Below are 16,924 nucleotides of genomic sequence, written 5' to 3'. Positions count from 1 at the left end.
TCTCCATCGTCCCCAACGCTCTCACCTGTGTCTTCAGATCTTTCAGACATTTTGCTGCCAACCGAATCTCTTTCGGACACTGCCATCGCCACGCTTTGAATAATTTGTTCGCCTATATTATCTCGTTTTGCGTCATGCGCAAAGACGATGGATAGCCTAACCAATGAGTGTTATGGGTTTCTATGCTTCATCAAATTATGCTCGAAATCACTACATCTGGATGGCGCCACTGATCTGTATTGGATGGCGCACATGACGTTGAACAAAAGAACAAAAAAACTGAACCGAAACCAAGAGTAACAAGACTGTTTTTAAAATTTAAGGAGTAGAAAGTACAGATAATTGTGTTCAAATGTAAGGAGTAGAAGTAAGAAGTTGGCAGAAAAATAAATAATGGAGTAAAGTAAAGATACCTAAAATGTCTACTTAAGTACAGTAACAAAGTATTTGTACTTCGTTACTTGACTTCTCTGAGAGACTGTGTACTCTGTCCAGCATAGCAGTGTACAGGACCAAGGAAACAAAAAAGTTATGTGTATGCCATACATTATGAAGTAATGGCCTGATCAGCGATTGTATAACGGCATATCCTGGGTACAAAACCCAATGGCTTGTCTCTGAAGCCCATGCGGAGGTGCATTACGAATATTCTAGTAGCCACAGCAATAAATACCCTTATCAAACATATATTGTATATATATTTTTTTTTTGATCAATTGTATTCAGGTCAATAGGGAAAGAACCCAACTTTGTATAGAAATATTAATATTTTTCCCACATAATACCTTGACGATGTCCCTGAATGCAAACCGCTCTGACATGTTACTTGTTAGCCTTAGCCTCAAAGAAAGTCCCAAATATACAACTGTATAATTACTCACGTTCCACATCTGTCTCGTCCATGGTGTCTGGGAGAAGGGATGGTTGTCTGAGGACGGACCGGCCTCTAAGGACAGATCGCAGGATCTGCATTAAATGCATTTTGATAACAATGCATATGAACAATAAGCAAAACAAAATCACGTTTACTTTGTCTATTGATTGTTTGGAGTTTCATATCCTACTTGGATGCACAGAAAAAACGATTTTATCTTATGTTATCTGGAGAAATATTCCAATCTTATGAATGTATTGTCAACCGAATAGTTCAGCCTGGCTTGGTTTGTACAACCACAAGAAATAACACTGAATTAATGAACTGTTTTTTTTGCATGGTGATGAATCAAATGATATATTGTAGTAACTTACACAGTACACACATACACTACAATATCTTAGAAACAAGTCACCCGACATGCAACAACAAGGTCAGGTGATTTGGTCTTACATTAGTTAAACATCTGCAATTCATGTTGCAGCAACAATGTTATCATGAAACCCATCATACAACCCCATCCACCACCACACTGAGCTCAAGACAGTAACAGGAAAGATGCAAGACAATCGTTAAGTTGATCAGTTCACATTAGCCCATTCACGACTTGAAACATATCTGTCGTCGTTAATGGTCCGATGACACATCGTCCAGCAGTGGGTTTAACAAGGTCTCTGCTGCTGCTGGACCTAGCTAATACAGCCCATGATCCCAGCAGCAGCGGCTACGGAAGACCTAGCATCGTTTTAGCACAGATACAAAATAAAAAACAGGGAAAGCCACCCCGTTGACATTGTCCTACCAGTCGCTTGTCGGCTTCCGCCACACACACACACGCACACACACACACCTCAGAGAAGGTAACCCTTTCTTGGCGTTAGGTGGTCGCTCGGCGTAAGCGGTGTCGTCCAGCAGTGCACTGACGGGTCCTCCGCGTCCGCGCTGCTCGTCGCAGGTGTAAACAAGCTGGGTCATGTGTCTCGAGTCAGCAGGAAGGCATCAAGCTCTGGGCCCGCCCACCGCTCAGGCGGAGGACCCGCCCACCGCTCAGGCGGAGGGCCCGCCCACTCAGCATAGAACTGACACGCATAAAACGGGTAGTCATCCATTAACTTCAACTATTGATATTATGTTCATTTCTGATAACAATGGAGAGGATAAGGAAGAGAAGGGTCAAACAGTAGACTCTCTAGATCCGCTAGGTTGGTTCATGTTGCATTTTTTTGTGGTTCAATTAATTCAATATTCTAGGGTTTGAATTAGCAATATTCATTGTTTGAGCACTAATGTAATAAATGACTCACCGTTTTGTTTTTGTTTTTATTATTTCTGAAACATATGAAGCTGTAAAAATATGTGTATTTACAAGCCATTCAGGCCTACAGTGTTCAAGACAATAATAGTGAAGTATTCAATTGCTATAATAAAATGTCATCAAGGCACATTTATCTTTAAATAAATTTAACTGCTTAATTATAACATTGCAATACAAACAAATAGCAACAGGTTCAGCTATTACAAACAAAAATATTTTTTTTGGACATGAAATTGTAATGATAACATGTTATTGTTATTGTAATCATATGAAATATTGGTATGGAAAGAACCATAACATCACGTCAATGTAAGATAATTGTGTTCCATATTAGCACACTTTGGTATTGGTAATGAACTATTGCAAGAACAACAGCAAAGTCGGAAACCCATTGGAAAGATCGTAATCCTAACCAGGATCAGAAACAGTCAATAAATATTTTCTTTTGTTATGTATAAACATACACAACAGAGCAGCCTTTTTTGCTTTTGTTCTAATGCATGATTCATGTATTATAACAGCCCGGGTTCCAATAAAACCGCATTTCGTCCCATGTCCACTGTCGAAAAATACTTGTTCCGTCAAGAGTGCAAGAATTTAATTGTCTGAGAGGGCGTTGTGTGGAATGTTGTGGATGAAGCTGCTCTTCAATCAGAAATTAAGGGATGCCCTTGATTGAACCGGAGGTCTGTTCCTGTAATATTGAACATGTGATGTCATGTCCTGTGGCCAACCTCATGCTTCCGTGGTTGGTATGTCTCCAAAATGTTTCCTGAAAGAAAGAAATTATATCACCATCATCATCATCATCATCATCATCATCATCAGTAGTAGTAGTAGGAGTATGAATTTTGTAGCAACATTAGCAGCATTAGTTATATGATATTATCTGCAGCATGTGGTATGAGTAACCCATTACGTCCTTGCGGACCCTCCTTGTGCCCACTGCAAGGGCCTGACGTGCGCCTCCCAAAAATGATAACCTTGCATCGAGGCGACGCAGCAGCAAGGGCTGTGATTGGTCCGCTCATTAAAACCCGACGCAGAAACAGGTTCGCGACTGCGTCGAAGCGTCTGCGCCGTGGTCATTGCGTTGCGTCGCCGTGGAATAATTAAGCCTTAAAAGTCACCTAGTTGGAGTATGGCAGGAGTGGAGTATTACACTCCACCCCTAGGGTAGTTTGACTGGGCTCCTCTCAAACACAACAGGTATGCAGCCACACTCCCGAGGAGGGGCTAATCTTTATTCAGTTTCATCATATCCCGTCATTCTCTATGACTTTTGCGGGGTTTTTTATTCTGTCATATTTGTGAACGATGGCCTTACTCGTGTTTAGTGAGGGGGGCTTTGTCGCAGGTGATCTCACTCTTCAGCTTCCCCTCTGTTTGTTGCTGGGGTATGCTGCCTCTTGGAGTGTCAAGACCCTTTAAATTCAGATCTCTACACATGTATGCACATACACGCATTGAAAACAGGACATACACACACACAGACACACACACGTACACAGGACAGACAGACAAACACAGACACACTTCTGTGTTACTGCACTGGTGAGGACAATGATGTGAAGTTAATAGGTGTCGAAATCTACCCAGCTGTTTCTCAGCTGTAAGATGCGTCTTATTCCATTCATCAAACACAGAGACTGATGAACACATACCCGTTAGTTCCCTCTTCCAGTGCCTTGTGGCCTGGGATCTTTCGACCAAACACTTTAGTGGCGATGAACATGAGCAGACCACAGCGATTGGTGTAGCAACAGGTGGCATCCACCACAAGCAACAGCACCAAGAAGATCACCATGACGATGGCCACCACGCCCCCTTTGGTCATGCCTGCTGCTTTGGCCACATGAAACGAAACAAATGGGAGGAAAGAGAATAACATTGAATAAATACGAGACACTGGACATTTTATAGATGAGCTTATGTTGTCGTCAAACTGATCACCTGTAGTGGATCAGCATACTGCAAACAATGTACTGCTAGTATTGTGCGATATATGATGGCCCAATGATGCAGTAGTGGAGACTTCCCTGCAACCAAATGGCGTTTGGACCAATTTCAAGGAGGGCAAATGCTGCAAAAAAAATTGTGCTAAGCTTCCGCACATTGCAACATATAAAACCTGCAACCTCATATTTTACTTTATCTCTTGTCCAAAGTTTGGGTCTTATTTCTTTGAAACGTTTATTTTGGTTTTGAGTATTTTGTTGAGCTTTAAGCCGTCAACATCTACGCACCAGCTTGTTTCTGGGCCGTGAAGCTCAGCTCAGCGGGACTGGAAGAGCCGTTTGCATTGACAGCCTTGACTTCCATGCGATAGTCTTCCCCAAACGACAGGTCTGAGAGGGAGATGACGGAGGTGTCGGCAGGCCGCTGCTCCTCCTTCCATCCAGCTCCTTCTTTCTCCTGCAGAGGCACATGGGCGAAGGAGTCAATGAATTGTACTGCGGCAGACGGAACCAGCCTCAAAAGGAGGAAAACGGACTAAAGAATATAAACATGGAAAAAGAGGGTTGGAGATTATAAATGTATACAGTAATGATGATCACCTGGATGGAATCACCTGGAAAATGCTGCATGGTTGCATGGTACAGTTAGCTTCTAGCCAGATTGATTTCTATTTTGTTTCTATTTAACGAACATTTTTAATGTAAGTGGGCGGGGATTCAAGGGCTACTCTAGAACTACAAAGTAAGCTTCCTACATTTGCATAGATAATCCTGGGTAAAGCAAATGCACTGTACAGGTCTACATTTTACAGAAGTTAAAAAAAATGAGACCCTCAATGCAGAAATAAACTTCCCATCCAAAACTCCAACCAAAGCCGTACCTCTCTGTATCGTACTGTGTAGTGTAGCAGAGGAGAGCTGCCTCTGTTCAGCTGAGCCACAGGGACAGAGAGGGCGTTCCCTTCTATCTTCATCCCATCTGATGAAAGAACAGGGCGGTCTGGCTCGCCTAAGACCACGATGATGTTGAGGAAGATAATGAAGAGGAACATTTGAAACTCTATTATTTACAAGTAACCTCAAAAAAACCTTCTTCAATGAAGGGTATACAATAGTTCCTCAGGACATTGTTTTCCATCCTCCTTTCCAAAGTGAGGATGACTTCTTATTATCTGAGTAAGATAAATAAAGCTATGAATGAAAAAAAGATAGAGCGAGAGAGAGAGAGAGAGAGAGAGAGAGAGAGAGAGAGACCGGGAGAGAGAGCGACCGGGGAGAGATGGAGGCAGAGAGAGAGAGACAGAGAGAGCAAGATATAGAGCTTGTGCATAGTAAGACCTCCTACCTTCTGTTAGAGTGATGCCAATAGGATGTGATGACATCACAGGCATCAGCGTCAGGTTGACAGGGGATGGTGTAATGATTACATCAGGACGGTGGTCCGGTGACAGGTGAAAGAAGGAAATGGGTAATGGTAAACGCATGTCATTTAAGTAACATACCACCACCAACATATTATTAATTTGCCCCACAAAATCACACCTATGCAATTCAACTGATTTTGGATTTGTATTAAATATGAGTTTATGGATCAATCAATATACAACGTTGATGATTGAACTGGTTATATTTTTCCATTCTTGGCCACAATAAATATTTGTATTTATATATTTATTACGTAAAAAACGATTTGATAGCAGTCAGCACTTACGGACGCTATGGCTTCGTACTTCTTGCGTGGTTGAAAACTGTCCCAGGCCAACAGAGTTCATGGCGGCCAGGCGAACGGTGTAGGAGGTGTAGGGTGTGAGGGAAGGTATAATGAGGGGATCTGAAAGCCCAACATGCAAGCACATTCACACACATTAGCACCCATTATATACTAATTATGGGTCCTTTTATGTACCAGGGCATACATGGTAGACTCAAAGTACTGAAGATAACACACATTGACCATGGACATGACAGTAGCAGAATCCTAGTTCTGACTCGTGACACGTAACTCCAACTCCATTGGTTATTATTGACTCAGCCTTACCTGAGACCGGGACAAGAATCTCCTCCCACTTTTCAGCTGAGCCCCGCCTCCACTGCAGAACAAAGCTTCTGATTGGTGTGCCCCCACTGATGGGCTGGGATTTGAGGGAAAAGACCATTGAGGTGGCTCTGGGAGCGACAGACACGTCTTGAGGACGGCCCGGTTGAGCTGCGAAGTTTAATTTGGGATAAAAGACATTGGTCACTAGTGTCACTTTTAGTGAGAGTTCTTAAACACTATGAACATTTCCTCTGGTATTTTGAGCAGATAGCGGAAGAAAACAGGGAGAATGGTATAGGCCTATTTACTTTATTTGATTATCAATAATCAAATATTATTTTTGTAATCTAGGCAGATATATATATATATAAACACTTACTGATCACTGCAACATCTCTTGATGCGTTGCCTGATGTGCTGACAGCCATGCAGGAATACAGACCGCCATCAGAGGGCGCCACCTCCTCGATGGTCAGCACACCGTCCCGGACGTGCACTCTACCGGACGAGTCCTGAGAGACAGGCCAGTGTCTTCATCTATGTGTTATCCTCATCTTAACCACATCATCTGTTTAATGCCTACTCCTTCATTGTTTTGAAGGTGAATTGCTTGCCAATCAGGTGGTTTTACCGCCTTTCCGTGTCGTCACTTTGCGAGATGACATGATGCACTTACTTATTTATTTGACCATTCTCGTCATCTGGAGACACTGCCTTCATTGACGTACATGTAGTGGCATATTTTATTTGTTAAAATTTTCCGCACCATTTATAGGGTTATAGCCTACCCAATGCATTGCAATGGTTTTGTTTTTTTAAGTGAACATTGAATCATCTGATATGAGAAGTGTGTGTGTGTGTGTGTGTGTGTGTGTGTGTGTGTGTGTGTGTGTGTGTGTGTGTGATTCCTCACCACGTTGTTCCTGCTCTGCTTGTGTATCCAGTAGAGCTGTGGAAACGGATGACCAGTGACATTGCAGGACAGCGACACGTTGTGGCCCCACGACACCCTCTCCTCCTCCGCACTCACATACACCTCTGGGGCCTCTGTTTTTAATTACAAACAAACACACATTATCCCTTGCTTCGGCCTTGAAACAATAATGCGCACTTCAATGCAACTTAGCGACTTATTAATTACTACTTTAGTGACGTGAACTATGGCCAAGTATTGCAACTGACAACACAGGACACCAATAAGAGCCAATTAGAAACTGCAATGGTGATGTTTTACCAGAGAGGATGCTGTGTCAGTGATATGATCTGACTATTTTTACTGTACACCCTTTTTCGACTTCTTCCACTGTGATCTCATTTGAAGACCGGGTTAGTTATTTATTATTACAAATTTGTATGTCTAATTTGTGATTTTAGATAGTATTAAGGCCCAAAATATGATCTTCAGAGATGTTTTTGAATCATACATTAAACATGTAACATGTGAATATACTCTCCCTTTCATGGGAATAACCTCAAAATGTTGCCTGGTACTTAATCGCCGTGAAACTAAACCAAACAGGCATGACCCACCGGAGACGTGCAGCTCGATGGTTCCGGTGCTCTCCCCGATCTTGTTGCTGGCCGTGCAGATGTACTCCCCGTAGTCCGCCCTGCTCACGGCCCAGATGGTCAGCTCGCTCCGGTCCGTGTTGAAGTGATAACGCGCGGGGTTAAACTGTCCCGGCCTGCGTTAAGACAGTGAGGGATTGAGTGGTGTTGTAATTGTTTTAGAAATACGCAACACAAAACATCTGCTATGACGGAACTCAATAAGTCACATCTGCATCTCTTAAATATTTATTTATCAAAATAGCATACATTTCATCAAACTTCTCCCATTTTTCCCTCGGCTGAATGATTTTGCAATTGTATCATGAAAGGAATTATCTAGTGTTGCAATCTTTGCCTTTTCCTTGTATATTTTCTGTTCAAGTTCATTGGGTTTTGTTTATGAAATAGTGGAACGAATATTTTGGCCAGCATCTGTCAGCAAAGTCACCAACACTAACTGAAAGACACTCTGCAAAGCAGGCCTTTCCATTCTGACCTCTACATCTTTAACAATAAGGAGAGGAAAGAGGAAGGAGCCAGGAAAGAGGGAGGTGGGAAGGGTGAGAGGGTGAGAGGGCAGAATTCTCATTCTCCGGAACATTAAAAAAGCTGAAAAGCGAATCCACAGGAAGTACCCATATTTTTTGTGGCAGAGTCTCAAGTTCAAGCCCACACACATGCCAACACACCACTGCCAACATACCCTCCCCCCTCCCCCCCACAAACACACACACACAACCATGCACACACACACTTACGTGATCCAAGAGATGTTTGGTGTAGGTTGTCCGTCCACCAAACACAGTAAGGAGACGTTGTTATCTGCTCCAGCCATTACTTTCTTAATCTTTTCCTTTAGGTTCACCGTTGGTGGGGCTATTTAGGATATTTAGTAAGCATCCAAAATGGTGATTTACTCTTGAAAGTACCACTAAAGTTAATTCACAATGACAACAGTGTATGTGTATGTAGGCATGTGTATGATTTGCATGACACCATTTTCAAAGTGCAAAATAAGCTGCATATCCATGTTCAGACACACACGCCTCAAAGAATAACATCTGGAATTGTGTTTGTGTTTTAAGGAAACACAAACATGATTGAGCGTAATCATTTTCTTACATTGAATACATGCATGCCATTGTGCCATAGCATAATTCCAACATCTGACTCCTATCTTATATATTAAAGTAAAGTCCAGCCCACTGAACTCTATTCTACAGATACAGATGACTGTATTGCTCTTGGAGGAAACTATTGAAATGATATATGAATGATGAATTTATAATTTCGCACCCAGAGGGCCAGACCAGCCTTGGGGTAGTCGGTAACCTTGAGCCTCTATAAAAGTGGATGTCATATTTAGCAGTCACCGCCCATTGAAACGTGTGACTCAGTCATACAGCCCAGAGGCTCAAGTGAAACCAGGACTTACCGTTGACCACCACAGAGATGGGCAGGTTCTTCTTAATGGGTCTTCCGCTGATCGTGGCCTGACAGGAGTACGTGCCCGCGTCGTCTTCCCTCACGTTCTTAATGTGGAGTGAGTTGTCCTCCATGCGCCATACACGGTCTCCATCTTTTACGGCGGGTAGCACAGACATAGAGAAGAGAAGTACAAACGGGAAAAGTGAGGAACTAGGGTTGAAACGAGAGGGAGACAGACACATTTAGATGGAAAGTCCACCTCCTTGCTTCCAAGTGGAGCTAGAAGCAGGGCACTGCAGAGCTGTTGACAATCAAGTTCTACCTTCTGAGATAAGGGACCAGTTATGGCATTTCATCATTTCATCATTTCATTGCAAAAATAGCAATTGCTGCTAACCCTAACCATAACCCTAATTCTAATACCAAATCATAAAATTGAGAACCAAGCCTTAAACCCTAATCTTAGGAAACCCTTACCCTAATACCAACTCTAGAACCGAAAACCAAGCTGTAAAACTTAAACCTAATAGGAAACCCCTACTACCAAATTCTAAAACCATAGACCAAACCCTAAACCCAACCTACAGGAAATCCTAATCCTTACTCTAATCCCAAACCACAGAACCAAAGACCAAACCCAATCAATTACCCCGAACTCAAAAGCCAAACTTTCAAAGGTAACTTAATAAGAAACCCTCACCCTTAAACCAAACTGTAGAACAGAAAACCAAAGCCTAAAACCAAACCCTTGGAAATATGCAGTCTCTGTCATTGGCCAATGATTGGTCCAACAAGTACATTGGGAAATTTATATTTTTGATCACATAGCAAATTAACCAACCACACAAAATAGATAGCGGCACAGCGAGTCTTTATCTTAGCTCAGTCCCCAGCCAGCATCCACGCTTTACAGCCTAAGACCAAGCCAGGCTGCCAGGCAACACCGAGCAAAGGCACCATAGCACAGGCCCTGCCCCAGACTAACCCTCGTAACCAAATAGGATGCTGGTCCTACCGTGAGAAGAGATCTCCTGCTGGCCGCGCCACCAGTGTACTTTCACCTCTGGCCGACCAGATACCTTGCAGGGCACCACACCATCTTGACCTTTTAGGAACTCATGGTACAACTGGGTCTCATCGAAGGACGGACCATCTGGAAAGAGCATTGCGAAGCGTTACCTCAGTGCCTCACCCCACCACCTATCTGGTAACCTGTTTCATCCCGAACTTGCAGACCTGATTTTACATAAGGCTTTTGATTTGTTGAATCATATGTGCAAGTACTGGGTTTTAAGTCAAATGTTGGGGGAAAACAATCATATATCAACCAAATAATCAGTCAAGTGTATTCAAATCTATAATCATACAATAATATTGGCAACTCAATATGGTTCAGCCATTATTGCCACTAAGCACTGTGGGTCTTTGTCTGTGTGTACTTGCACATGTATGTGCATGTGTGCCTGTGTGCGTGTGTGTGTGTGTGTGTGTGTGTGTGTGTGTGTGTGTGTGTGTGTGTGTGTGTGTGCGTGTGTGTGCGCGAGGGCACATGCGTGTGTGACGATATCTCTGTGGTAGTGTGTGAGTGGGTCTTTCACATCCGTAGCATGTGAAGACATAACTAGTCATGTGCACTTGCGTGCGTCTGCATGATCTCTGGTCTCACCGTAAACGTATATATTTGTACTGATCTGCTCCGAGTTCCCGCTTTCAAATTCGCACAGGCAGGTGTAACGGCCCGCGTCCTCCAGCGTGGCCTTCTGGATGTGCAGCTTGGAGGACGTCTCGTCCATCTTCGACACCTTGTTCTCATCGTCGATGTCCTCGCCGTCCTTCTGCCATGTGATGTCTCCCTCTCCACCGGCTGGCGGGGGGAAAAAAGCACAGGTTTGTTGTACAGCGGCGACGGCCTAGCTGTCTGTGTGGTCATGCTGCCCGGTCGTCCGTCAAATGATTGAGCGGTAGACAGGTGCGTTGTGATACACAAGTAACACCAGCAAGAAAGTACAGATCTCAATGAAGTCAACGGTGACATCATCTCTCATCAACACCCACCGATCAGTACTATAGCAATACCCTGTAGTATGCCCAAGATGGGGCTGTCCCAGTTTAGCCATGGATACAGCACTTTGCTCAAGATTTAAACCTAAGCGCAATTCACAGCTTTTTTTGATCGACATTTTGGACACTGGATACAATCACACCACTATAATGCAAGAAATTATCATATTTTTTTATAAAACAGGTGTGTTATTTATAACATTAATTAAGTTCAGCCTGACTATTATAAATAAGTAGCCTACTTTATGGAGTGCCTTACTTAATAAACAATTTAATTCATTGCATATTAGTAAATAATAATAATAATAATAATAATAATAACTGGCCAAAGTAGCAGTGAAAGCATTGGAAAATAGCAGTATTTAGCTTTAAGATAAAAGAGTATTAAGTTATAGGACAAGGAAGAAACACCTTTGAAAGGGATCTTACCTTTACACAGTAGCAGATGATTGGCTCCTATTTCCAGGTCAGTTATGCTGGAAATTATTTCCATTTTGGCTTCTGGATACAGAGGGGAAAGGAGGAAAAAGCATCAGGATCAGTGCTGACTAATGCGCAAGAAAGCCATTTACTGCCAAACAGGGAGAAATGGTCAGCCCCACAGGAAGAAGGTAATATTGTGACAGCCATGTATGGATATCCTCTCTAAATACCATGTGGTGAGCTGAGGGGAACCAAAATCCCAGTCTTCAAATCAAACCTTCAACCTTTTGCTTTTACTTATAATGCCATTTTATACAAAAATGGCCTTTTCTTCATGCTATTTTTTCATACACAATGTGGCACTTGTTTCTTTGACTTTTAGCTTTTTTTTTTATCAAGTTCATGTTGAAAATTTGGCTAAATAAATATTTGAGTTAAGAACAGTAAAGAGTACCCTATCCAAATTAACAATACAAATATTATAACCCTGCAAGCATTTTATCTATTGGAAGCAGTTTATCCTTCCATAAAAAAATGTGTCTAAATTAAACATATAATTGTACCTAATAATGATACGTTAGAGTAAAGCGCTGCACAAAAAAAAGAATTACATATCATCAAAAATCCTAATGTCATGCCGTGTTTCATGCTTACCTGTTCCAGACATTTGCCCCAATACAAGCAGCACTGTCACCCTCAGCACGAGAGCGGATTGGTCCATCATCTTCACCTGGCCTTGTTATTTATTTATCAAACTATTGATTTATCTCACTTCAATCTTTTTCCCAAATCTAAAATCAACACACAATAAAAATTAATGCTGTAGAGAAAATTCAAAATTCTAATGGAAATGAGTGAATAATGGGCCAAGTAGTCCCGTATCCCATGTGCTGGATGAAGAGGGTCCGGCAGCGATGTGTCTGGTCAGACACAGGGTGATCGTTGCTACTGCAGCCACTCAGCTCTTCAGAAGGAACAGACAGCAACACAGGGGTTTTATAGGGGCTCCAGAGGACCAAGGAGATGACCAGGAAGACATGAAGGGAGGTCTCAGATGGGCGAGGGAGAATGAGTGAGAGTGTAAGAGAGAGAGAGAGAGAAAGAGAGAGAGAGAGACACTATCTACACCAGAATCTCTGTCTCCCCTCCACATGGCCATCTTCTATACACACATGCACTCAGAACAGTGGAAACCTTGAGCCACAATCTAAGGACAAAAGTTTCAAATCAGTCTTCAAATAGGGGATGTTTCATCCTGGCCATGGAAGAAACATCCTGATGATTCTGTTACAAGAGGAGCTTATTTTCATTGCAGATCATGGTTATATTTAGTTGAGGTCAAGGCGGTCTAAACCACAAACCAAAATGTTTTTTCTGGGGGGAGGGTTAACCGCCCTATCTCCCTCTATATATTCGAATAGATCACATCTCAACCTCTTCTACTGATCTTCAGAATCAGATCAGTGAACAGACGCACCACACCCCATGGGGGCTAATCGCTGTGTACACAAAATCATGAGGAGAGACAGACTGACTGGCTGAAGGAATATATGCACACGCACATGCATAAACACACTCTGTATTCCTAGATACACAGACAAACACACACACACACACACACACACACACACACGGTCGACTGCACTCATCAGTCATTTCAACACTCTGAACTCTGGTTAGTTTTTCATACTTGTTGTTCATTAATCATTATGGAGACAACAGATGTCTGTCGAGGTTAGGGTCACTTTTGAGGGAAACACAGACCATGATGTTGGTTCACTGTTGGTTCTCATACAGTTTTGATTTCACTGTTGTGTATAGATGTATATGTGGACGATCATTTTGAATATAAATCATAAAAGAAAATAGATGAAAAAGGCTAACAAAACACACAGTTAGACAGATACAAAGACACACACACACAAACATGCACGCCTGCACCCACACACAAACACACACACACACACACACACACACACACACACACACACACACACACACACACAAACACACATGCGCATGTGCACATACATACACACACACACATTTTTATTATCTATGTCATTTCAAGTCTCTGACCTGACTTGAACTCTTTTTACTTTGTTGTATTGTCAGAAGTAAACAATTCACTAACTACAGTTGAAGTCTACTTTCATCACACATCATTTAAATGTCAGATGCATCATCTCCAGATTCCCATCTGATCCATTTGTTATTCCAAAAGTATGATTTTTAATCATTCTCTGAGTCTTGAGAACATCAAGACAAAATGATTATCTATTTCTAATCTTCAAGAGAGCTGTATAAAAAAATAGTTTTTATAAATACTTTCCATATTCGTACTACCATTTGATTCAGTGTAATGACAATGATAGGACTTTGGTAAACTGTCCCTCTGCCATAGGTTTCATAATGCGATCATCACACTGGACACATCATTATAAATCAGAATCATTCCTGATGCCCGAGTTATGCCGTGGGACTCAAACCCCATTCTAGCTTATCTTAACTAACTACTAACTATCTTATAAACGGACAGATTGATAAAAGAGAGTGGTGTACATTATCTAAATTGTAAATTGTGTTTTCAATGATGTCCACAATTCATATTTTCAGTGGTTTCCGTGGTTTTCAGTGGCTCATTTCAGTGGCTCATTTTCATCCAAAGTACTAAACACACAGAATGATGTGCAGACACACAAACAAATATACTCTCACACTCATACACACACACTCTCTCTCTCACAACCCTTTGTAGCTAGCATGCCGCTCCCTGGCCTGCCGCGCTGGCCTATCAGCAGCTCCATACTAGTGTGGAGTCCACGGAGGCCACCTATCAGGCTATCACACAGCCTCATTTTGGCCCATTACCCCGGAGTGTGCGGCTAATGACTGGCTATTAACCCACCCAGTGACAACGCCAATCGGGACTCGTTTGAGTCGCCTGCTGCCAGCTTAGACCAGTCACACCCACGCCTTTCTACAGTAACACACAAACACGCACACACGCACAAACAGACAGAGAGACACACACACATAAACATATAGGACTGTGGCATATTTAGCCAGCAATCCATTATGCTCAATTGTATGGTTGGTAGATACATCATTTACAAAGGGCAGTGATTTTAGGGGGACTATCTTAGAGCACGGTCAACAGTGGAACACCAGTAGAATCCCAAACTGTTCACTTCTAACTTTCTACTGGTGGCCCAACACAGTGCAAGAATAATGTATCAATTAATAAATAATGTAATAATAATAAGAACCAATAAATAATGTATCATGACCTGCAAGGGATGACAGACTGTGCCAGCTCAGGGTCACACACACACACACACACACACACACACACACACACACACACACACACACACACACACACACACACACACACACACACACACACACACTCCTAGGGACAATTGAGTTAAAAATGACTCCAACTTGCATGCCTTGATAACATCTGCAACCTGCAATCTTTACTTTTTGTCAATTGTTGCAACTTGCGTAGGGGAAATATTTGGATGCTAATGCTTGTTGCTAATCAGTTTGTTTATATGTTCATACTGAGTTTACATGTTGAGGGTTATAGGGAGTTTGTGTACGGTTGTCTATATGTAGGGTCCATCTTGCGGAAGCTGTGCAAAGTGCACAACCAAACAAGGCCGCTGTATAAGCAGAAAGACACATGCTAACATACAACAACACACAAACACACACACACACACACACACACACACACACACACACACACAGTGTTGACCATCCCATGCTCCTATCTTTGTCTCTTGGAGTAATTAATAAACAATTGATGGAGAACAATGGGGGGGTGCTGCCGTGCCAAATAGCCACACTCACGCTTTTCCTGAAAAACGTCAACAAACGTGAACAATCCAATGTCAATCAGACAGAGACATGTTGGTTTATACGTAGGGGCTGTGAAATTATGTATGTGCATTTGAGTTTATATTGAGTCTAATATTAACACATACCCTAACCCTATCTTTATATATTGATTTATTTATGCATGTGCAACATGTGGTGAATGTAATGATTATGACGTATGTCTCAATAACATGTTTGTGTTGTTCAGGGTGATAAAAAGTCAACACATGCTAAATAACTAATATTCCAAAAGCAACTATAACAGGATTAAAGACTTCCAGTAAGTTGGCTCATGCCTTACATGCACTAAATATCTGCCATTACCTCAAAAATGATGCACAGAAAAAAAAAACTGCAAACAGGGTAACGACAAAAAAGCTCTTAAAGGCTGTGAAACCTTTAAATAACCATCACATCTACCCAACAGCCCTGCGCATGTCTCCCTGAGGCCTGCAGTCCCCTCCCCCACCACTGACCCAGCCTGGCATTCATTCAGTCTCTCATCCTATAGTCTGGAGACAACATAGAGGAAGTACTGTAATGCTGCTCACGCATAAAGATAAGCACCGCTGGCCGCCAGCACAACCCCCTCCCAGGATGGAATGCGTGTGTCTATGCACACAATGTGCGCACGAAAGGCACCACCCCTACGGCCAGCTGAGTGTGACCAGGGTGACGTACACCCAAGATTCCAGTCTCCGGCCTCCGCCTGTAGATTCCACACTGCTGGGCGTCGACGCGGCACACGTGTGCATGTTGAGCATCACGCAGACCCGCCGTAACAGGGAATCTACTCTATCTCGACACCACCACCTCCACCGCCAAATATACACACACACGCGATGGCCATTGTCCGACAACTCGGAAAGTGACGGTGCAGAGATGTAGCCTTGCTATATTTAACCAATATTTATACCTGTTGTTTGCTACGGAGGTCAACCAAAGCTCTTGTTTATGCCAGCCATTGTTGTCCCATAAACAGCTCATAAACAAACACAACTCTCTGTGTCGTCCCTCGCGCTGCTGGCCGCGTTGGGGGAGTGTGTATGGAGCTTGGCGGTGTTGTGTCTGGACCAGAACCAGCGGTTATTTCAAGAGCCTTTTCAGAGAACGCCTGCTGCACCTTCACTATTTGGTGGCGGTGGGTGCGACCCCAAACTATTCTCCGGCTCTTTCCTTCCCTCTCTCGGGCGCTCTTTTGTTTTCGCAGACACACTTAGTGGATTAGACACACCGGATACAGGCAGACGATGCAGCGGAGGATAAAGGCGCTCTCTGTATCTGTCTGTCTGTCCGTCTGCCTGTCTGTAGCCAGGCTGTCTGTCTGTTTGAAGCCAGGTTGTCTGTCTCTATGTGGTCCACCTATTGTGTAAAATCACGTATTTGGT

The 16,924-nt window shown here is 42.8% G+C and overlaps 2 protein-coding genes across 4 annotated transcripts in view; both read right to left on the bottom strand.

Moving 5' to 3' along the window:
* The window catches only part of mroh1 (maestro heat-like repeat family member 1), a gene marked incomplete at its 5' end in the record, with an annotated part of 32,330 nt that extends 30,481 nt beyond the window's left edge, over window positions 1-1,849 (bottom strand). For 2 of the 3 annotated variants that reach the window (XM_084471188.1, XM_084471189.1), the window contains 2 exons: window positions 882-946; window positions 1,725-1,849. In XM_084471188.1, coding sequence (XP_084327314.1) covers window positions 882-946; window positions 1,725-1,849 — 190 coding nt within the window. Of the gene's footprint in view, window positions 1-881; window positions 967-1,724 lie in introns of all 3 variants that reach the window. The other variant, XM_084471190.1, reaches the window with a different exon arrangement.
* A 1,663-nt stretch (window positions 1,850-3,512) lies between these two features.
* Window positions 3,513-12,372, bottom strand: ncam3 (neural cell adhesion molecule 3; the record flags this gene model as incomplete). Its single annotated transcript, XM_084471880.1, has 15 exons — window positions 3,513-3,630; window positions 3,854-4,034; window positions 4,436-4,604; window positions 5,029-5,156; window positions 5,859-5,978; window positions 6,186-6,353; window positions 6,565-6,697; window positions 7,099-7,232; window positions 7,716-7,870; window positions 8,495-8,612; window positions 9,172-9,315; window positions 10,180-10,317; window positions 10,852-11,028; window positions 11,655-11,726; window positions 12,303-12,372. The coding sequence occupies 15 exons, from the start codon at window positions 12,370-12,372 to the stop codon at window positions 3,513-3,515; spliced, it is 2,025 nt and encodes a 674-aa protein (XP_084328006.1).
* Window positions 12,373-16,924: the final 4,552 nt, after the last annotated feature.

Source organism: Micromesistius poutassou (assembly GCF_964030765.1).
Source record: "Micromesistius poutassou genome assembly, chromosome: 8".
Lineage (NCBI taxonomy): Eukaryota > Metazoa > Chordata > Actinopteri > Gadiformes > Gadidae > Micromesistius > Micromesistius poutassou.
The sequence above is the reverse complement of the archived record's forward strand: the minus strand, read 5'-3'. Positions and strand labels throughout refer to the sequence as shown.